This window comes from Hydra viridissima, unplaced genomic scaffold (assembly GCF_058129835.1).
Source record: "Hydra viridissima isolate aposymbiotic clone 2 unplaced genomic scaffold, HvirCarnegie_v1 scaffold_5, whole genome shotgun sequence".
Classification (NCBI taxonomy): domain Eukaryota; kingdom Metazoa; phylum Cnidaria; class Hydrozoa; order Anthoathecata; family Hydridae; genus Hydra; species Hydra viridissima.
Window position 1 is genome coordinate 7,804,210 of NW_028324304.1, and position 23,121 is coordinate 7,827,330.

Below are 23,121 nucleotides of genomic sequence, written 5' to 3' on the forward strand. Positions count from 1 at the left end.
GTCTCTTAGCTTTTTTTGCCATCCATTTCATCATGCAATTTCTCAAACTTATTTTGTATACATGGAACATATGCGTAAACTTTAATGGCAAAAATTGTCATAAAATGTACTGGATATTTATAATGACGTGAGAAAGTTAATACCTATAGAAAATATAAACGAGAAACGTAACTATTAGACCACCTAAAATCATTAAATAATATTTTACAGATTAATAAAGGAAAATCAAAAGACGCCAATGCGTAAGACAAAGAAGAAATATCGCATGCAAATAAAGTATTCGTGTAGTAAAACTCACGAAATACTTTTTTTGCACGCGATATTTCTATTACGCGATAAAACTCAGTCAGAAATGCTTCTATTTTCACATCCCCAACCTACAAATCACTAACACTCTATTCCATAACCCTTAATCTAAGTTACTAAACGCGACAAAAAGCTGCTCAAACTAACCAACATAAAAATACCTAACTAATAATTTAAAAACACGTCAAAGGATCCGCCTCACAGCACCCAGTAATTTACTAACAGTCTTTAACATCTGGAAAAGACTAGCAAAGAAATAATTGTGAGAAAAATAATACAGAAAAAATATGTAAAATCACTAGTTGCCGAAACAGTATTAAGTCTTCAAAATATCTTCACGATAAGAAAAACTATTAAACTACGTTAACAGATAATTCTCAAATTGAAAGAAAACGAAAATTATATACAAAGCAATTTATCCAAAAGTAATCTTAACTAACAAGTTAATATTAGTTTTGGATAGATTGCTTTGTAAGTTAATCTTAACTAATAAGTTAATAAGTAGCTAGATTTTAGGCCGAGTGAGGCAAAGCCTTTCAGTGACAGTCTTTTCTTCAAATACAAATTGATTTATTTTGCCATCTTTTTTAGATTTATTATTACATATGGAATTTATGGGAGGTCATACATACATACATACATACATACATACATACATACATACATACATACATACATACATACATACATACATACATACATACATACATACATACATACATACATACATACATACATACATACATACATACATACATACATACATACATACATACATACATACATACATACATACATACATACATACATACATACATACATACATACATACATACATACATACATACATACATACATACATACATACATACATACATACATACATACATACATACATACATACATACATACATACATACATACATACATACATACATACATACATACATACATACATACATACATACATACATACATACATACAAAATTGCTTCTTTGTTTAAGCTTTTTAACCAGTTTTCTCAAAGCTTTTCGGTTTCAAAATATATTCTCCAAAGCTTATGTTTGCTTAGTGTAATTTGTGCGCAGCAGGAACTGAATAGATTCCAAATGTTCAGTTTTTCCATAAGAGATATAGCTAATCGATGTCGGAAACAACGCAGTGTCATTGCAAGCTGTTGCCCACCAGTTTTTGCAGCTTTGAAATACCATGCCGTTCGCGTTGAACCAATCTGGTTCATTAGCTACGGTAAAAATTAAAGTTTAATATTTTGTAAACAAATATCATCAAAGTTTCTCCACCAAAAACGCATCAATAACATTTGTACATTTGTCGTAATATCCTTGGCGTGGTAAATAAAAATTGCAGTTAAATGGTTGTATAAAGTATTTGTTACACTGAAGGAAAGTAAAGGGGAAATTTTTGTTACACTTAAACAAAAATCATTTATTTTTATGTTTATATTTTATATTTATTTTTATTTGTCTGTGTAGTTATAGAAACAAATTTTTATGAAATTGAAATGAGGTGCCATTATTTACTTTCAGATGAAAATATGTCTATAACAATTTATTTAAAATTTATAATTCTTGAACTTTGGAAATATCAACTTCAAAGCGGAATTAGTTATATTTCGTGTCAACAAAGCAGTAAAGAGTTTTAATCTTATTCACCCCAGCAAGCACACAACGTTGAAATAACTTTGATCGACGTTGATCAACGTTATTTCAACGTTGTATCTCAAGGTCGTAGGAGATGGTTAGGCTGGCAGACCATGGTCTGTCCACTTTTGCCCGTTTATTTATTTTTTGACAAATAGTGTTTTTTACCAGTCTGACCACTCTTCAAATGGTCTGACCATTTTTAAAGTTTCTTTCTTAGAGACTGCTGTTAATAAAAATCATTGTAATTAGAATTAGAAGTACTTGCACAAGAATTATTACAAACTTATTAACAAAATGTCTTATTTATATCTAACAAAACACAATTGCAAACTAAAATGAAAAAAGAATAACAAGAATAATATTTTCTCATTAAAATAAGTGAAAATAATTAACTAACCTATGAATTATAACCGTACATTATTTTAATTTATAGTCAATTGAGGTTAAATGCAGAAAAATCAAATTTAAATGTCATCCCGGAGGTTATTGACATTCTGCCATTTGGTATGATCATTTGGTAGTGGAAGTTTATTTAAGAAATCTATGACACGTACGAGTTATTTATCTTCTATTTCAAGCAAATAAAAAAAATAAAAATCCTGTTTGTTTTATTAAGAAATAATCAAAATATTTTCCTTTTTTTCATCTATTCTGCAAACAAAAGCCAAAGTCAAGTAGTTGATAGAAAATGCACATTGCATTAAACAAAAATATCTAAGACTTAAATTTTGTGCGCTTAATTCATCTGTAACTACAACATTTTTATCTTTTAAACCTGTGTGAAAACAAAAGTAACTCTTAAAAAGTACTAAAGCACTAAAAATCAACCTTTGTCGTAACTAAGTAAACTTGTAGTAACTGAGTAAAAAGTACTAAAAAGTAACCCTTATCCATTTCTAATGAATAAGAATTCCTCATAATAACATACTGTCCTTTTTTATTATTTTCCATGCTTTTTGAAATCTTTTTTGATATTAGCATCTCTATTCCAATTTTCTATCGTGCTTATGTTAAAATCTGCAATTTTTCCTCTTTATGCCTCTTAATCTACGAAAGATTAAGATTAATTCATGGAAGTACTTTTGGGTTTTATCAATTCAGGTAACAAAAAGAAAAATAAGACACAAATCTTTCAGTTAAAGCTTATGATGACTCATTGGGGTTATAAGGACAAAATGAACACATTGCAGTTGAAAGTTCTCATGATTATATAATTATAGCAAATTCTTGTTTTCTTTATTGCTTTTTGTGTAACTTTTAAAAATTTTAATTGCATTTAAAACAAGTTCTCCTGTTGTTCACCTGTTACTGGAGCCATTAGGCTCTCCTGTGAGTATATGTTCATGAACTCTTACTCTTGGGAAAAAAAAATACCGGCAGCATAGAAATTCCAGCTGGATTAACAGTTGCACACAGTGCTATTTATCTTTCAGCTGATATATTTTTTGCCTAGTTGTTTTTAACCGCATTTATGAAATTAGGTTCATGTACAACAGTCATAATGCTAGTTTTGTTTATGTTAAATTTACAGTCGGGTTTAAACTTTGATTTTTGAATTAGTCTGTTAAGTTGTTTTAAAATTCATTTTTATTTTGATTGTAAAAGGAGTTTATTAACCAAACTTTTTTTTTTGCGTAAGTTTGGCGTAAGTTCAAAACTGTGAAAGTCGTATTCACGAAGCGAGTTGCGTTTCAAAAATTTTTTCCTAAGCTTTTGCTTAAATTCAGCCCTAAACTATCGGTATTCACCAAACTGAAATGGTATTCATTAAACTTTTTAGAAACTTGCTCATCTCAATTTAAGCAAGAAAAATTACGTTTGCTATGAGCTATCTTAACTTTGGCGTAACTGTAAAATCACTAAATAATAAGAATGGCGTTTTATTATTACAATGCATATGTTATTCTATTTTCAGGTTGATATATTATTAAAGATCTAACATATGTAAATTATATATATTATAATCAGGGTTAACAGTAATCATAGATTTTAACAAAGAATAACCGCATCATAATGGTATAACATCTAATAAAGATGTAACATTATTATTATTAAATATATGTTCTTCTTCACAACTTTTTTTTAAAAAGGTTTTCATAAAGTATTACGATAATAGTTCATAGCGTTGTTTTTTTTTAATTACGAAAACTTGGTTTATTTAAAAAAAAAAAAAATCAACTCGGCTGTTTTTTTTTGCGTAGTTTCTGCGTAAGTTCAGTGCAGCTCATACGCAACTCTAACTTTACGGAAATGCTGCGAAATATTGGTGAATACATGAACGTTCGGTTTCCGTAACCTTAGTTGAGCGGCGCAAGAGTTTCAAAACTTAGGTGAATACACACCGAGATGTCGAAGTGATTTCAAGCAATTAACAGTATCCTTCAAAGTTAATTATGCGGTCAGCATGCATTTCTTGTACCAACTTTGAAAATTATTGACCGATTTTAAAACTTACATTTAAATCAGCATAAAACGATGGATTCCTTGTGTAAAATCAATCACAAATGTCAACAAGAATTAATTTAGATTTTGTCGTAATCAATAGTTTTTTTTGAGACAGTTAAACCAGTTTCCAATATTTTTATTTTAAACTTGTACCAGATATATTTAAAAAACAGTAAAAGCGTCAGTAAACTTTGAAGATGGAGATGTGTGTCAGGTAAACTACAAAGCATGCTCAGTTCTTTTTTTCTAAACTCGACTAATTAATTTATTATACAAACATTCAACGAATGGTAATTATAACCAAATCTCAATTAGATTTCCGAATTCAGCATTCGAATGAACGTGCATTTTTAGAAGTCGTAAACATGCTTTTGTGGATGTCGTAAACAATATTTAGTGAATCTTTTCCTTCATTATGGAAGTAATTCACAAATTTTGTAATGAGAATTTTTTTGAAGTACCAAAAGCATTTGAATCTCTACGTCATACAGTTTTTTTAAAAAAATGGTACGGCCAGCGGTTTATTATTGATAATGAATGTTACCATCTAAGTATAAAATGCGATCGTTTACAATTTTCCATTTTTTGTCAACTGATTTGTTGAAATAAAAAACTGTTAGATACATTTAACTGAGAAGGTTCAATGAGAAGATTGTAAAATAATAGGTGAAGATGAAGGAGGTTCAGTGAAATTTAAAAAGTTTTATAAGCAAATAAAAATTTAAATGTTAAAGGTGAAACACAGGGAGTTAGCAATAATGACCAAGAAGCCTGGGCCTTCTAAAACTGCTATCATATGCTTGTTTATGAGAACATTATGGAGGTATTTTATGATTCTGCTGATTTACCAAAGAGTCACTTTAATGCCACTGATCAAAATGAGATCCACCTTCACCATGCTTTATATCTTCGCCGTAGATACACGAAAATATTTTTTTTTGTTTAAAGAGATTTTTTTAATTAGATAAAAATAGAGATTATTAAATAGATAAAAATAAGTGCTCTTAGTTACTTACATATTGTCATATTGAAGAAACTAAAAGCAAATATTTATAAAAATAATTTATATTTATTTATAATTAATATTTGTGAATTTCTAATCTGACATGTAATCACTTTATTCAAAATGTATTTTGTTTTTTTTTAAATTTTACTTTTCTTATTTACTATTTCTTATTTTTCTTATTTAGCTTGAGAGCTAAACTGGACATGCGCATGTTCATTCATGCATCACAACAACGACGTTCAGTTAAAAGATAGAGAAATGACTTCTCTATCTCTTACTCAGACGTTACCTATAAGTTTCCATGTTATGCAAACGAATGTAAACCTTATTAAGAACCTCCTAAGTCAAACAATATTAAAATAATATATCATTTTCCGACGGGCCTTTATTAAAGTATCTTCCTATTTCTCTAAAATTCCCAAAAAACGAATTTTTTTGCTGCTCCATTGAACGAAAACTTTGCATTTAAATTGTTATTTTGATCACCAAAAAAGATTAACAACAATTTAAATACGAAAAAGAACAACGATTTAAAATACGAAGTTCTCTCTCCAAAATTAAGTAACAAGGCCCCCCTGGAAATTTATACTAATAATATATTATCACAGATTATCATGAGGGCGAGAGTATCTATTCGCCCCCGTAATAATCCGTGATTATATACTATTAGTGTCAACATCTGGGGGGCCACTTCCCCTGTTGCCCCCGTGAACTCGGCGCCTATGTATAGATATATTTAATTATATTGGTGGTTATTTTTTTTAATACTAACAGTTTATCCGTCCAAAATAAGTAAACAGTTGAATAATCGGAAAAAAGTTGAGAAAAGTTTCTTCAAAATCCAACCTCAACTCACATTCAAAAATTTCGAAAATGTCAAAAGTCGCTAAATCTTAAGTGGGAGACATATTAGGGAGATAAATTAAAGACACAAACTATCGAAAGAAAAAGAGACTGTGAAAGGAAAAAAGATTTTGTTGAGAAAAAGTAAATTCGATCATCCGGTCAATTACAAAAAATCTATGCCAATCCAAAAGACATGTTGGTAAAAAGTTCGAATGCAGTTGTTTCCTCGTCAGAAATGCACTCAAGAGCAAGGGATTCAAGGCTTATAGTAAGAAAAAAATACCGAAGAGATCAATTGATGGAGAGTTATTAGCAATTTGCCGCGCAAGGGAGCTCGTCAAACATTTTAACCGAGAAAATTTTTGTATTATTGAGGACGACGAAACGTACTGCAAAAAAGATTTCTCGCAGTTGCCTGGACATCAATTCTATTATCTGTCAAAAGGTGTCTACGTCAGCAAAAAATTTAAGTATATTCAGACAGAAAAGTTTGCTCTGATGATTATCATGTGGCAAGTGATTTGCTCTTGGGCCTTAAGAGTACTCTATTCGTTTTTCGAAAGACTTTGACTTCCGATTTGTACATTACTGAATGTCTTCAGAAACATCTTTTACCATTTTTTTTTACCATTTAACAAACACAGCAAGGGAGCTATCTTTTGGCCGGATTTGGCAACAGTCCACTACTCCAAGAAAACAAAGGAGTGATACAATAAAAATAACATTAAAAATGTCCCGAAAAATGCGAAACCTTCCAGCGACCCTGAGCAACGCGTAATCGAGAGTTACTGGGCAATTGTAAAAAAAATCTTGTTGAAAAACAACAAATCAGCGAAAGATGACGAAGAATTTAAGGAAAAACAGATAGTAGCATCGAAAAAGGTCAGTGACAGCAAGATCCAGGCCATGATGGCTCTTACTCTCAAAAAAATTCGATTACCTTCTAAGCATCCTTTGAAATCTCCACAAGTTAATTAAAAACTTTAAATGATGCAAAAAACTTCAATATAAATAAATTTGGAATTTTTTAAGCATTTTTTGAGTTATTGCTTATTATATTCAACCGGAAAGTTTTGAACCCAATCGATACCAAACTTTGGGAGGAGATGAAACGAATTCTTGTTTCTGCTTTATTACTTGACTACCAATAAAAATATTTCAGTTTGATTCTTAGTTTCTTTTTCTACATTTATGGACTGTCAAACATTAATTGAGCTTGTCCATCTATTATTTCCAAATTTAATTCCGTCAATTAAAGGTTGTTACAAAATGCTCACCAACCGAACAAGTTTGGTAGCTAAAGTTTAAGGTAGCTAACAAACTTGTTCGGTTGCTGTCTGTAATAAATAAATAATAAATAAATAAAAGAGTTATTAAAAAAAAAAACTGTAATGAAAATAATATTGATAAATGAATGAAGAATTACAAAAAGATTTTGAAATGAACTTACATCCTCTTGAGTCATAAGCGGAATAACTTAATAAATAGCCATTTGATTTTGATGAAACACTTATGTTGTAATACATGGTGCTAAACGTCAGATCTTCTTTGAACGTGTAATCAACCCTCATGTCAGTTACAAACGCATTTGTTATTTGGTTCAGCTTTTTTAAACCAATCCATTGTTGATTTACTAAACCAAAACCATTCTCATAGGATTCAAAACTCTTTTCCCAGAAACTTGAATCCCAGCTGGCAAAACGAGTCATCATTGGCATCCAGATTCCTATAATAAATGTGAAAATGCTTAAATACCGCCATTGATTTAGTTTTCTTTACCATGAATAACTCCTTAAACTTTTTTATACTTTTTTAGATTTATAATCATTATTTAGTTTTTGAAATTGGTAAAGTTATACCTCGTGATTTCTCACAGCATCAAAAAATAAAAACTAAAGTTAGATAAAAGAATCTTCATCAAAATAAACCTGTGAATTTAACAATTTTACAGGTTTATTAAGGAACTCTGATTTTGAATATACCTTTAGTATTTAATTGCATTTGCATTGGAAGGATTGTTTCAAAAAGACATCCATTTTGAAAATCATTAATTTCATTATATCCGTAGAGGCACTCGCATTTCAATGTTGCATCTACTCCACTTGCCACATACCCATTGCTTGTAGGGTTTAATTGGTGATAAACTTTACACGAACTCCAGCAATCTTCAAAACTTACAGGAACAGTGTATTGATTTTCAGAGTAATATTTTAGTTTTTCTCCAGCTTTGGAATTTTGTAAAGAGCAATCAGATGAACCTAGAACACAATGATCTGCAGTAAGAGGCCTGGTTAACGTGTAAATTAGGGTCTGGGAAGTATAACTCTGGTTTTTTATAACGAAAGTAAAATGTTATGTGACGAGCCGAAATGCTAATTATAATAAACTAAATAAGTAAAAAGTTCTCCAATTTCCTTTTAAAATAGAAATAAATTCTTCCTGATGAATGTTATTCCGCAAGACACTATATCTAATAATCAAGATACCGTTGTTTTTATAAGTTATTTTCCATGTGGTTATCCAAATAGCTACCAAACTTTGGCCTTGAATGTGCAAATATTAGTTAAAGAATCTTTTAGCTTTAATATGGAAAGCATTTTATTTGACTTTTAAAATATTTTCTTAAGGAAAGTTATTTTATATACATCAAAGTTGTCTAAAGAGTCGCAACAAAAGATTTCCAAACTTTCAAAAAAAAATTCTTTTTTATGGCAGCCATGTTATGTTACTTAAAGTTTTAGTGTTAATGCTTGTTTTGCGTTTTTGGAAAAATCACAAATCCAGCATATACACTGAAAAACACAGCAAGGAAAAGTTTTTTTATTTATTGGATACCTTGTTATGTTTCATTTATTTTGTCTTTATAACTTCACTATACGATTTCGTGATTTTGTAAAAGTTTTAGCACCTTATAGCTTAGAAATATATATATATATATATATATATATATATATATATATATATATATATATATATATATATATATATATATATATAAATCTTTTTTTTTTTTTTTTGACAACGTTATTAGTTATTAACAGATTATAATAGTTTAGTAAAAATAAAAAAAAATTTTAGATAAAAAAAATTTAGTTGATGCATATTAAAAGTGAACGCTTTTTTACAAGCAAATATTCACTTTATCCTTGACTTTCATTTATTGTTGTTTTTTAATGACCCCCGCGAAAGTTAAACATACATAATCTATCATCTTTAAATTTCTTTAGTTAGTGAGCTATTGTTTTTAAACTAATAATAATCTAGGAACGATAAATAACGATAAGTTATTTAACGTTGATAAATAACTTATCGTTATTTATCAAAGATAAATAAACCAAAAGTTGTTTATGTGTTTAAACAACGACAGGTATTCAAACTTGGAAAACGGGTACCTTGATTGGGATTGCAGGGTTTTAATTCACAAAATGTATTTTACATATAAATGATGCACTTTAATACAGTGCTACACAATGAACAAAAGTGATAAATTTTGTTCTATTTCAACAGAAATAAATTGTAATTTATAACAAACCCAAGTCCCTTACTAAATATGTGCGATATGTAACAACAGATTGTTGACAGATTTTTTTATACATGCGGTGAGCAACATTTTGAAATAAAAAAAATCTCTTTAAACCAATTGTACAAAAAATCTAAACTTTAGATTTATTGTAACAAATACATTTTTATATATTCTTGTTTTTAACTTGAGTAGCATTCAAGTGATATTTAATTAAACTAAAAAAGAGTTAGAAAAAATATGAAACTTTTCTTAATATCATTTTCATTTGGGAATTTAGTTTTACCAAAGGCTTACACTGAGTATTTTTACTGAAATCTGTTAAATGGCGTGAATGGCCCGATGAACGGGCTCATTTCATAAACATAGTGCCTTAAAAGTTTTATATAAAAAAGTAGCAACTTACTCAGCTTGCAGTATGTTCCTTCAAATGTGTGTGCACCAGAATTTCCCTTCCCCGTTTCATAGGCATTTACACATGAACAGTTTGTTTTCGAAAATAAGAGCGTGTCAATCTGATGATCGTCGTTCTTTTTATTTACACACCACTGAAAGCAATAGCTTTCGGTGAAATTCAATTGGCCTTCTAAAAATGTGTTGCTCTTTTTTTTGACGTTTTGTTGTCGTGAACAGTTTTCCTGGTTTATTACTGGAACAAAAAAGTGACAATTTTAGTTTTTCAAATCTATTCAATCTTTTAATTGATTCTTATTGTAAACTTCAATTCAATAAATGTAAAGACTTTAGAAAATATTCACCTGGATTTTGTCGTTCAAATTTCTCCATTTCGCACAGCGTCTTAAATTCTCCACCATTTAGACTGATAAGAAAAACTGCAGTTTTATTAAACCCATTATCGTAATGTTCTTGGCAACTATTTGCAATTCTTGCAGCTAAAAAATGTTGTTTCTTTTAAGTGTGATGACTTAAAGAAAAAAATTTTTTAAGTCGTATCTGTACATAAAAATATTTACAATCTTTTAAAAAGTCCACCTCCACTGCAATCACATATATGTTGACGCCTGTTTCGTGCTGAACATGATGGAACACATTTGCACATTCCGCAAGGGTTTAGCGTTAAATTGCAACTTTGCGAACAATTTGGCTAAAAAAAAAAGAAAACAAAAGCAGAATTAGAAATAGAGAGGAAACATGCACAAACCCACACAATTTTAAAAATAAAAATCTGATTTGATGACCTAATAAATACCTGTTTTGATGAAATAAACAAAGATCCATCTGCTGAGTAAGTTGTTGGCGAATCAGTATTTAAAAACCCACAAAGAAGATTACTATCATTCAATGTTTTGACTTCTATGGATTTGCAGCTGGATTTTTTATTATAGCAAACTTTAATACAATCTTTATAATTTGTATATGTCTCCGAGTTGTAGGAAACAGATTCTGCCTTTTTATTTTTGTACACTGTGTAAGAATAAAGATCAGACGACTTTTCAATTGGATAACTATAGTGGGTCATAACATCCAAAAAGTTATCAACCAGAAGGAACAAGCATAAAATGAATGACTTAACTAAGTTTTTCATTTTCATTGGTATTTTACTATTTTTGGTATTCTATGACAAAAAGAAAAAGTGATAAAAATTTTAGAAGTACTTTACTTAGACTATTGAAGCTCGATCCAAATCGATGTATTATATAAATGGTATTACATAAATGCGGTTGATTTATACCTTTTGAAATACCATTTTAGAAAACATAAGTTTAGAAATGAAAATTTGTTTTAAATCTCATTTAAAATTCTTTAACCCGAACATTTTGGAAAATCATGATTAAATTATGCATAAAATTTCCTAACGTTACCACAATCAAAAAAATATAAATAAAAGTAATTTTAATAATAATTCTAATAATTAAAAATACAATAAAAATATTAAGAAATGATTGTAATTTTGTAGGTTTTGCATTTTTAACTCACAATGTGTGTTGCAAGTTAGTCAAAACCTTTACTTTTTTAGATAAGTTGAGTTCCTTAGTAAAAATAACCTGCAAAAATATGATTAAATGCTAAAGTGGTTACAGCTTTTCATGGTGTCTCACGTAAGACATTTATCACACAATGGGGTGATTCTTTGGTGTTTAAGATGTAGAGTGAAAAAAAAGATTTCTTTCGTAAAGTTGCCTAGCTTTTAACTTATCGTAATTGAAGTAAATTTAAGTTTTGTTGTTTTCTTTCTCTTCTACATTCACTTTGGTTGCAAATTGGTTCGCAACACTAGCAACTCGCTCTAATCATTTCCGGTTTTAAAATGAGACTGAAAAGTAATTATAACATTGAAAAGTATTAAACTGGCACTTATGCAATACTTCAAAGCGTACAAAAGAGATTGTCAAGATTTCTAATAAGATGTGGTGTAGTATGTAATAACAGGGTGAACATACTGTAAAATCCGAAAATTATTCTCAGTTACGAAGAACAAATTGACGGAAACAAAATATCAGCAAAATATAAAAATACGAAACACACATTTTGTCGCTTTTATTTGATTTCTAAGCATTTACTTCGAAAACCATAGTAATTTATATACTACCTAATAGCAAGCATTCCTACACTCTATATTTCAGCGATACTATAGAGTAAAAAATACTTCGTCGCGTTTGACAGCCCTCTGATTTTTTACTATATTTAACATAATTATTTATTAATTAAAGAGGAGGCGCATTTTCATTTGTCGAGTTTAAAAAACCTAATTCTGAGTAGCAAAAGAATGTTCTCACACCATGGATATTATAGCAATTTACAAAGGTAAAGCGGTAGGAAATACATTCAAATACTTTTTTAAGACTTGCTATTTTGAAGATATAACTGAGTTAAAAAGCAGCATGAATAAAAAAACATTTTAAGAGTTGCTATTTTAAAACTTGCTATTTTAAGACTTGCAGTTTTATTTTGAAAGTTAAAGTATTTAAAGTTTTTCAAAGTGTTTTTGTTTAAATGTTGATTAAATTTTCACCAGAAAGTTAAATTTTAAAAAAAAGCTAAAAACCTTTCCTTAAATAAGATCACCGATAACTGTTTCTTTTAAATATCAGTGACTGTAAGTTTTCCTGATAATTTAATAATTCTAAGACTTAAGTTCACTGGCAATTTAAGAACGCCAATTTCAAATTATTTTTTATCACTGGTTCAATAAGTTCTGTTTTGATATCAAAAAAATGAATGCGCTAAACCCTCTCTGTTTCGTTTAGTGCTGCGGGGGTTGGAAAATTACATGAGGCTAACACAAGAGCTTTCTCTGCAACAAAGATAAAAAGCCAACAGTTCTTCATAAGAAATTCTTGGAAGCTATTAACCCTTAAAGGACGGGGAAAAAAAGTTACGTTAAGGACAACTGGGGCATTGAACTACCCCAACTCAAAAACTAATTTTTTGCAAGTGTTTTTTGTATTTTTATTTAAGTTGTTTATCTAACATCAACAATCGACTTTCAAGTTTTTAGAAAAAAATCATAAAAACTTAAAAAAAGAACATTAAAACATTTTCCTCCTGAACAAGAGAACTGTTACATGCAATATTGCTATGAGCCTTGCAAACTGAATGATTACATGAAGCACATTGCAGGCAAATATTTCTCTCACTTACACGAGGATACATAAAACATCTTTTAATCTGCTGCCCTTGTATTGACTGAGCTGGTTGCTGTAGAAGATTGTTATTTGCAACTATTTTTGAAAGAAGCTTTTTAGCTAATTCTTTAAAAATTCTCTTCTTGTATGTGAAGCTCCATATTTAGAACTTGGATGATTTGACAAGAACTAAGTTAAAGCGTTGTATGCTGCAATATCCAAAACATTACAAAATATTGTGAGTGGCCATCATTTCTCTTTTGACAACTCGAATAGTATCAGACAACCTGGTCTGTGTCAACACCACCTTTATGATGTGTAGTTTTTCATTTTGATCAATAAAAACTTCATTATTGTTATGAAAGGTTGATAATAATGTAACAGCTTTATTTTTTTTAGGGACATAAGAAACAATAGTAGAATTGTTTTAAAAAACAAAATTACTATAATTTATGAACCACTGTGAGCCTGGGAATAAACTGAGGAACTTCTTTATTTTTTTTTTAATGGTACCAGTGCTAGTTATTTTTTGTCTTAGCAAAGCACATGAAAGATGAATATTAGTGAAAAAATTGTCTGCTGTTATGTGTCTGTTACTTCCATTTAAACAATCAGTTAGTTCAAGAACCACTCTTGTAACCTGTCCAACATCCCGCACTCCATTTACTCAACCAATGTATGGTTGTAGGTTTATACAGTAAGAGGATACAGAATCACATTTTCCAGGCTTTTCGGTATAAACATCTTAAAAAAAAATTCCCCTAAATGTAACTACCTGCTCAACTAGCTGCTCATCAATGGTAGGATATGGACTTTAGTTGCTTTTATATATAGTAGTAACAATTTCTATTATATTTTGAAGTAGTGAAAATTTGTCATCAAAAACCCTTTTGTTTATAGTTTCTCTCGCATCAAATTGAATACATAGTCACAAATCAAAAAATCTATCTTGTTACATTGAGGCAGAAAAAATAATGATGCCATCTGTAGTACTCCAAAGCTCTTTTATGCTTTGATTTTTAGAATGAAACACTCCAGCTAGTAGAAGCAAGCCAACAAACTTACAATTTTCATTTACTGTTTTCCAACCCATTATTTTAATCTAATTCTATGAGCTTCAGCATTAATGCAGTTAACAACAATTCAAATCATTTCTTGTGTTACAAAAAGTTTAAAGGAAGCATCCATATTTATAACACAAGTTTGAGCTGCAAGCAGTGTTGGGTCAATTGGTTGTCAAATAATATTGTAAGGATATGACTGAGCAGCAACTACCACTAGAAGTGATCTCCTTATTTCTTAACCATTCTTTGAAGTCATATTTTGATCTAAAATTTGTTTACCATAATCACTTTCTTGCTCTTTATCTTCATAATTGTCAACAAAAATAATAGCATTTTCTATATCATCTGAGTTATGTAATATATATGGCATATACAATATATATGATATAAGCACACTAAATAAGCATAAATAATGTATGCATTCTGCAATTTGCTCATAAAAATATTAATGAAAAAATAACTAAAAGGAAAACAGTTACTTAAATTCTTGTCTTTTATAATTTATATATTGCTATGACAACTAAAAATGAGGAATTTTGTCTAGGGTATAAAAATACCCTAGCCATCATTAACATAACAAAATTTTAAATCTTTAGGTAGTTATTTTATTAATAAAAAAAAAGGTTTTTACACTAAAACTTCATTACATAATACTAAAAGATGTTCTAAGTTTGCAGATCAAATAAATACGATTTAGGTTTGTGTTATTTAAAAGTAAACCCTCATAGGGTAGTTAAGTACTCTGCTGTCCTTTAAGAGTTTATGTGAAAATATATCTTAAATGTTAATGCTTTTTGTTAATGAGCTTTATTTCAAATATGTAAATATAGGATAAAATCAAGTGCTTTGAAAATTTAATTAAATTCAAATGATGAAACTAATCTATTTGGCTTGTTAATTGGTTTATATTTTAGATTTAGAAAGTGAAAATTTTAAGGAAGGATACTCCTCGCCACATACCCGAAATATTGTTCAGAATTTTCTATAATAAATATGATCATGAATAATTTACTTAAAACGTGACTATAAACTCAACTGCTTAAGTGTCTATAAATTTTAACGACGATGCATAAGTTTTTTAAATGCCCAGAGATTCCACCGTTTAATTACATCTTCGAGAGATTTTTTAAAAATAGCGATCAATCACGGAAAACAAGATCCAGCGTATATGTGGCTTAAAGCTTTGAACCGGTAGTAGGGTTTTCTGAACGGACCACACAATTTTCCGAAAAAATATTTTTGCCTAAAGATTTCGATAATATCAAAGATGTTAAAAAAAATGTAAATAAAACCATAAAAAATTCCTCCGCACTTGAAAAATGTAAGAAGATTAGATCTATCTTTAAAAAGAATACACGGATGAATACTATTTCACAGTGAATTCGATCTCAAATTTCCGTCAAAATTGATCCATCTTATTTTTGAAAACCTCGGATTTCCCTAACAGATCCCTTACAAATAATGACTTTTAATTTGGTCAGTTTTGATGATAAGAAAATGCCGCCATTATTTTTTCCTTCTGGACCAAAAATGGGTCCGAAAACTACATTGAAAGAGTTGTGAAGCCTCATATCCTTCCTAGGGTTCAAACCAATTTTCCTGAACCTCCAAATTGTGATTTCATGCAAGATGTAGCTACGTGTTACAATGCCAATGTTACCCAGCAGTGGCTTTCTGATCAGCTGAGATGCTAGCCCAAAAATATGTGGCCACTAGATCTCCTGACCTTAATCCTATCCCAGCCGGCACGCAACGTTGTATTAACGTTGTATTTACGTTAGATTTTAAGTTAGTACAACGTTGCCGGTTCGGCAAAATGGAAAGGTTTTGTAACGTAAAATTCTTACGTTAGATTTACGTTAGATAATAACGTTATACAAACGTAAAATTCTAATGTTAGATTAACGTTATACTAACATAAATTTAAGTTGGAAAATTATTGGCGTTTTATATTAATGTAAAATATTGATTGTAATTGTGTTTAATATTTAATATTAATATACTGTTACATTCATATAAACCTGCCAAAGCCTATGGCTTCGTGTCATGGTTATTTAATGAATATAACCGTATGTAAACGGTTTATATATACCTTTAATGTTAATATACTAACATTAAATGTTTAACACAATTAAAATCAATATTCAACGTTAATATAAGGGTTTCTAATCCCTTACAAGGCGTTAGAAAAACAGTTTTGGGGATACTCAAACTAAAAATACAATAAATGTTTTTAAAGACTTTACTTAAAGATGTATTATGTATTCTTTTGTATATTATATAGCATATATAATAAATTTACAAAAAAACTCAAAATTAATAATTGTTCAACAATCACTTGCTCCTCAATTAATTTTTTTTTGCTTCCATTTACAAATGGTGAGAACTTTAAGATGCTTCCTATTTGATCTTTTATTTGTGCTTCAATCAAAGACTTGTGCATTAGCAGGATGACTTCTAAAATACAACATGGGATACTGTTAATGGGATGTTAAAAAAACAGTTAAAAATACATTTTTCTTATAACTGACTAGTTGCTTGATTTTTTCTTAATGCTAACTTTCAAGATACAAGACTAACATATATCTAAGTATACAAAACATATGTAAGGAAGAAGAGATAGATAGAACAATATTACCATATTTAGATCTTCATCGTCATCACTCATAAGAAACTCAGAGTCTACAGGTAGGTACACCTTAGAAACTACAAAAAAAAGTGGTACCCTATAACTGAATATTGGAAACTTCTGAAGTGCTGAAACTTTCTATACTTAAAAACTACTTAATACGAATGTCTTCCCTGGCCTTACTTTTTAATCTATGGTTTTTAGTAAAGTTTTGTGATTTAAAGAAAAGTCACCTTTTTTGGTTGTTACCCCTTAAATACCGCAATCAGGTTTTTTGCTTATAATTTTAGAGCCGTTGATCAGATTCACTCAAAATTTTGTAAACATTTTGTTTTCGGGCCATCGTAAACAACCCCAAAAAACCCTTAAACAACCCCAAAAAACCCTTAAAAACTAAAAAATAAATCCTTACAAATTACAACTTCTATGGTAAATTCTAATATAATGTAATTAGGGGGATTACTATTAATTAAAATTTGTAGTTAGTTTAACATATAAGGCACTTTAGCTATAAGGCATTATATATATATTTTTTAGTAGGAGTATTACTAATGTTTATTTATGCACACAATTGTTTTATACCATATGTATTTTATAGATAAAAATGTTAGTAATTTTGTAAATGGGGAAACCAAAATTTCTTATAAAAGTGAGAAAAGAACCTTTTGTTGTTGGAAAACCAAATTCAAAGGCAGAGGCAAAAGTCCAGAGGAAAAAAATAAATATGAAAGAACTTCAGATTCAACAAGCTGTGTCTTGGTCATGGCCTACTATAGTGACAGGCCGAGTAAACGTACGGCTTTTAAAAAAACTGTAGGCGAGTTTTTCTTTTAATAATTTGTAATATGGCGCGATCAAGGAAAAAGACGTGTTCTTTCAATTTGATATTCAATTAATTTCAATTATATTGTACGTGTATTAAATTTGCATTCTTTTTAGATCTAAATAATTAGATTCATAAAATATAGTTTTTAAGTGTTGTGTCTCAGGATGCAGAGGTAACTACGATGTTACAAAGTCTGTGAAAGTTTTTCGCCTTCCAAATAAAAAAAATCTGGATGAACGAAAAAGATGGATAAGTGCTATACCTCGAGATAACATTCCAGATGGCCCAAATACTTTTATTTGTGAAGATCATTGGCCTAAAAACTATGAAAAAGTTTTAGTTTACGGAAAGTTAAGACCAAAATATCCACCATCTGTATTTTCTTCTGTAAACTCAAGTCAAATTCCAACTCCACAGGCACCACCAAGACCAACAAGTAAAGCATTACCATCTTTTAGAAGTATTGTGCCTGATGAAATTGAGGATTTTGTAAAAGCTGACAATATTTCATCCTTTGATGATTTGTGTGAAAAAATAATGTCTAAATCTATATCTTTTTCTTTTTCAATAATATCAAATATCTATGAAAACTGTTTACATCTTCAATCTGCTGATATATTAGACAACTTGGGTGTTCCAAAGTTTATTTTAAGGATAAAAAATGATTTATCCTTTGATAGCTACCACTGTGGTATTAAGTGCACCATAAAACCTCTTTCTTACAACCATATAAATACTATTAACTGTATTAGTTGTCTCCATGCTGCAATACACTATCTGAATTCATTACCAATTGATCACAAAAAAAGTATTATTATTGAACAGATGTTAAGTATGAACTCCTTAGGTTTATTGGTGAAAAAAAATATTCTCCTGATATGGTTGCCAGGGCATTTGAGTATTTTTCACTCTCAAGAACACTTTATTCTCGATTACGTGATGACTATGAACTACCAAGTATATCACTGATGACAAAATTGACATCAAAAGTTAGAAATGTTGGAGATGATGATTTTTTAAAGTTGTATTTTGACAAATGTTCTATTTCTCAAAGACTGGTCATTCTACTAATTGATGAAATTTATGTTAAACCACAGTTAACATATCAAGGAGGGAACATTTTTGGTAAATCTGTTAACTCCCCAAATGAATTGGCAAAAACAGTTTTGGGTTTAATGATTTGTTCTTTGTTTGGTGGAAAACAGTTTTTGTATAAAGCATTACCAGTAACAGGTTTAGATGCTAAATTTCAGTATGATCAAACAATGCAAACGATTGAAACAATAAAAAATTGTGGTGGCTCTGTTGTTGCTATTCTTTGCAACAATAATAAAGTAAATAAAAAGTTTTTTGGAATGTTTAATCTCCGTAATACTTGGTGTACTAATGATAATATTTTTCTTCTTTATGATTTTGTTCATTTAATAAAATCTATTCGTAATAATTGGCTCACAGAAAAATGCCAAGAACTATGTTTTACTTATGAAGGTGTTTCAAGAACTGCAAAATGGTCAGATCTTAAAAAACTTTTTCAACATGAAAAAGATGCTATTGTAAAACTGTCTAAATTAAATGAAACTGCAATTTTTCCTAAACCAATCGAACGTCAAAATGTGTCAACTTGTTTAAGAGTATTTTGTGATGAGACTGTAGCTGCTTTAAAAACTCATTCATCCATAAAAAATGTTGATGACACTACAGTTTTTTTATCTATTTTTATTAAATTTTTTAAAATTGTTAACGTTAAAGGACTTTATGAAAACATTTGTACTAGAGATGAAAATTGTGCTGTTTTTTCATCAAACAATGATGAACGATTGAACTTTCTTTTAAATTTGGCTGATATGGTCGAAAAAATGGCACCTGAAATACATGGTTAAAGAATAAAAAATTTAACCAAAGATACTTCTCGTGCTTTTTCCCATACGTGTCGTGGAATGGTTGAACTAGTGAAATATTTACTAATTACAAGTCATAAGTATGTTTGTCTTGGACATTTTACTAGTGACCCTATTGAGAAAGCATTTGGAAAACTTCGCCAAGGATCAGGTGGTACCTATTTTATAAATGTTCAGCAAATATTGCAAAAAGTTGACATAAAAAAAACAAAACTTTGCTTAAATATTGGTATCATAGCTAATGATTTAGAAGTTTCATCAAGTCATTTGTGTGACAAATGTAATTATGTAATGCAAGATGATACTTTGTTAAATGTTTTTCATAATGTTCCTGTTATTGAAAGCGATTTGTCTAAAGAAATTAAAATGTCTTTGGTTTACATTGCTGGCTATGTCAGTAGAGAAGATCCTCCAGTTGAAGATACATCATTTTGTTTTGACCAATTTGGAGAATATATCAGAGAGATTAATCATGGTGGGTTAACTTTGCCTGGTGATAACATCTGCCATTGGATATTTTATTCGTACATTTTATTTCACCATCTTTACAAATGTGTCTGTCGTGTTAGCTTATCTAACAGTTTCTTGATGGTATCTGACTTTTATGGATTTACCAATGTTTCAAAAAAACATTGTAGAATCCTTGCCAATATATTTTTTAACAATTATTGCCATCTTTACTCCCCGCGATCTTCAAAGGAAGCCAAAATGAAAATATTGAAACTATCTTAAACGTGATATATATAATATTGTTTTTTTTAACTAATTGTAGTTTTATTTTGAAAAGTTATGCTGTTGTTTTTTTTCATAAAGATGTTTGAGGTTTTAGTGCTATAAAAAGTGAGTCTTTACTATGTTATAATGAAATGCGGTTTGCATTTAATAAACGATTTTTTTCATTTAAGAGGTTTTATTTGTTACAAAAACCTTTATTTATGATAAATTAATTACTATCTAATGAACTAATGAATCTATTTATTAAATAACCTAAAAAACGAATGCTTCCGTAAAAAAAAAAAACTCGCCTACAGTTTTTTTAAAAGCCGTACGTTTACTCGGCCTGTCACTATAGTAGGCCATGGTCTTGGTGCATAGAGAACAACAAAAGAGGCTATGCTGTGAAATTGTTGTTTTACAAGTTATTTTTGCTGGTAAAGGTATCACTAGTCATATGGCCCCAAAAACAGCTGTCAAAAATATTAAAAATTTAATTACATCATCTACTGAAAAAGGAAGCCAGGATAACCATTCTTTATTGGACCGACACAAAAAGTTTGATATATATTTGTCAGAAAAGAATATACAACGACCTGTTGTAATGCTAGCAGATGGACACAGTTCAAGATTTGACTACAATGTTCTACATTTCCTCCATGAAAAAAAAATTAACTTGCTTATAAGTCCTCCTGATACAACTGGGGTTACTCGACTGTTGGATCAAAGTCCTAATCAGAACATGCATCGTGAATATGATAAAAAAAAGAGATGAACTTTTTACAACTTTCCAAACAAAAAACCGAGAAGACTTCATGACAATTTTAGGAGGAATATGGGATAAATGGGCTTCAAAAGATACCATAATTAATGCTGCAAAGAGAGTTGGCATATCTAAGGAAGGTTTAAATGTAAATAATATGCAGCAATATAAATTTCAATAGGCTGCTAACTGTATGGCTCAAAATCAAGGTAAGAGCCTTCTAGCAGTCTTGTTCCAAGTACAACAAAGAAAATATGCACATGTTCATCAGCAAATGTTTTTTTTAACACCAATTACTCCACATTCATTTCCAGAATTAGCAAAAACAAATCATCGATATGGATCAGCTAACTATTGGAAATTTATGTTCGAGCAGTTGCAGATGATAATGAAAGAAATTTATGAAAAAAGTTTAAATCTAGAAGATATACCAGGATTGCTTACAGTAAACAAGGTAAAGCCAAAAGACATGAATAAAACAAAAAATATACGTGTCACCAAAATACATGGGTCAATGGAAGCCCAAAACATTATTGAACAGGTCGAGTTGATTGAAATTGGAAAAAGGAAAAAAAAGGATCAAAAGGAGAAAAAAAAGCAAGAAAAAGATAAAGAAAAAGAACAATTTTATAAATGTAAATTAAAATGTGTTTGCAATGGCATTTGTGCAGTAAAGGGTTTTAAAGAGTACTCTGTCTGCCACGAAATAAAGAAATCAGCATGCAGCAAACTTTCTTGTAGAGTTAATGTAATGAAGCCAATAATGATTAAACTAGCCACATCAACCAAAACAAATGCTAAATGTAAAGGCGATTTGAATAACGTGGAAAGCAATAACATCAATTGGGGAAATGTTTTATGTTGTTTTGAAATGTAACTTATTGATTCTGAAAAGAAATTTTGACTTTGTGTTTCAATGTTTGTATTAACCTTAGTACCCCTTAAAAACTACAAGCGTCTCTATTGCTAGTAAAAAGCTCATTTTATCAACCTGAGAAGGATATTGTGAAAAGTTTTTTGAATTTTTATTTGTAGCAACAATATAGTTATCTAAAAAAAAAGGAATTGCAAACTTATTTTCAAATTGGTGCTTACCCATGCCAAGAAGTGTATTTTTTTATTTTAAAACTAACTTATTTTTTATTTTTAAATTGTTTTTATCGCATCTTTTAATTATGAAAAAAGTCCAACTTGTATTTTTTTGGAGAGAGTATTTATATGGAGTCTCAAAACAAATAATATTATACGCTAAAGCTCACACAGTACTTGACAAGAACATAAATTATGACTTTGTAGTTTTTAAGGTGTTTGTGTTTTTAAGGTGTACCTACCTGTAGGTCAGAACTCTCAGTTCCAGAAGTATCTTTATGATCAAACACACACAAAAAATCGTTATAGTTCTCAATTTCAATGTTTTGGAAACCAATGCTACTCTCCACTGCATTAACATTGGATTTGACATGCAATGAGTTGTCAATTTACAAGAAGATTGTTTAAGGCTCAATTACTTTGCCACCATTCCCTCAAGTATTGATTTTTCTCTTGTTTATTCATTTTTATTATTCTGAAATAAACCTAAATTTTAGTAGTTTTGACAATAACAAGATGATAATAAAAACTGAACATAAGAAAAAAATAAGAAAACCTAAATTTTTAATAATAATAAAAAGGTAACTACATTTATTCAAAGTAAGTTTTTTACTTGCTAGCTCATTAATCTCATACAGTTAAATGTTTCTATCATAATTAAAATCAAACAGCTAAATGTTTTTATAGTAATTAAAATCATACAGTTACATTTATGTATCATAATAAAATCATACAGCTAAATATTTGTATAATAATTAAAATC

The 23,121-nt window shown here is 29.4% G+C and overlaps 2 protein-coding genes and 2 long non-coding RNA genes across 5 annotated transcripts; 2 read left to right on the plus strand and 2 right to left on the minus strand.

The window, feature by feature from the left end:
* Nucleotides 1–888: 888 nt before the first annotated feature.
* LOC149888375 (uncharacterized) lies at nt 889–11,360 on the minus strand. 2 transcript variants are annotated; one of them, XM_090089331.1, is made up of 7 exons: nt 10,999–11,360; nt 10,782–10,893; nt 10,547–10,681; nt 10,195–10,437; nt 8,251–8,526; nt 7,719–7,994; nt 889–1,550 (listed from the first exon to the last, which is right to left on the minus strand). In XM_090089331.1, the coding sequence occupies exons 1-7, from the start codon at nt 11,338–11,340 to the stop codon at nt 1,366–1,368; spliced, it is 1,569 nt and encodes a 522-aa protein (XP_089945457.1). In that variant the 5' UTR covers nt 11,341–11,360; the 3' UTR covers nt 889–1,365. The 2 variants fall into 2 exon arrangements, with proteins under 2 accessions (XP_089945457.1, XP_089945458.1); XM_090089332.1 differs by lacking the exon at nt 8,251–8,526.
* A 1,069-nt stretch (nt 11,361–12,429) lies between these two features.
* On the plus strand, nt 12,430–14,841 carry LOC149888376 (uncharacterized). Its single transcript, XR_016453052.1, has 2 exons — nt 12,430–12,554; nt 12,998–14,841. It is a non-coding gene; the product is annotated as an uncharacterized LOC149888376 (long non-coding RNA).
* A 1,826-nt stretch (nt 14,842–16,667) lies between these two features.
* Nucleotides 16,668–23,041, minus strand: LOC149888377 (uncharacterized). Its single transcript, XR_016452774.1, has 2 exons — nt 22,601–23,041; nt 16,668–16,896 (listed from the first exon to the last, which is right to left on the minus strand). It is a non-coding gene; the product is annotated as an uncharacterized LOC149888377 (long non-coding RNA).
* LOC149888378 (uncharacterized) lies at nt 20,871–22,850 on the plus strand. Its single transcript, XM_090088299.1, has one exon. The coding sequence runs from the start codon at nt 20,871–20,873 to the stop codon at nt 21,279–21,281; it is 411 nt and encodes a 136-aa protein (XP_089944425.1). The 3' UTR covers nt 21,282–22,850.
* Nucleotides 23,042–23,121: the final 80 nt, after the last annotated feature.

Bases quoted from the DNA above. Each gene is read 5' to 3' on its own strand.
- LOC149888375 (XM_090089331.1), bottom strand. From the start codon at position 11,340: ATGAAAATGAAAAACTTAGTTAAGTCATTCATTTTATGCTTGTTCCTT. The intron at 10,438-10,546 runs GTGAATATTTTC...TTTTTGTTCCAG, and splicing joins ATTTGAACGACAAAATCCAG to TAATAAACCAGGAAAACTGT. The intron at 7,995-8,250 runs GTATATTCAAAA...CATTTATTATAG, and splicing joins AATGCAATTAAATACTAAAG to GAATCTGGATGCCAATGATG.
- LOC149888378 (XM_090088299.1), top strand. From the start codon at position 20,871: ATGGTCTTGGTGCATAGAGAACAACAAAAGAGGCTATGCTGTGAAATT.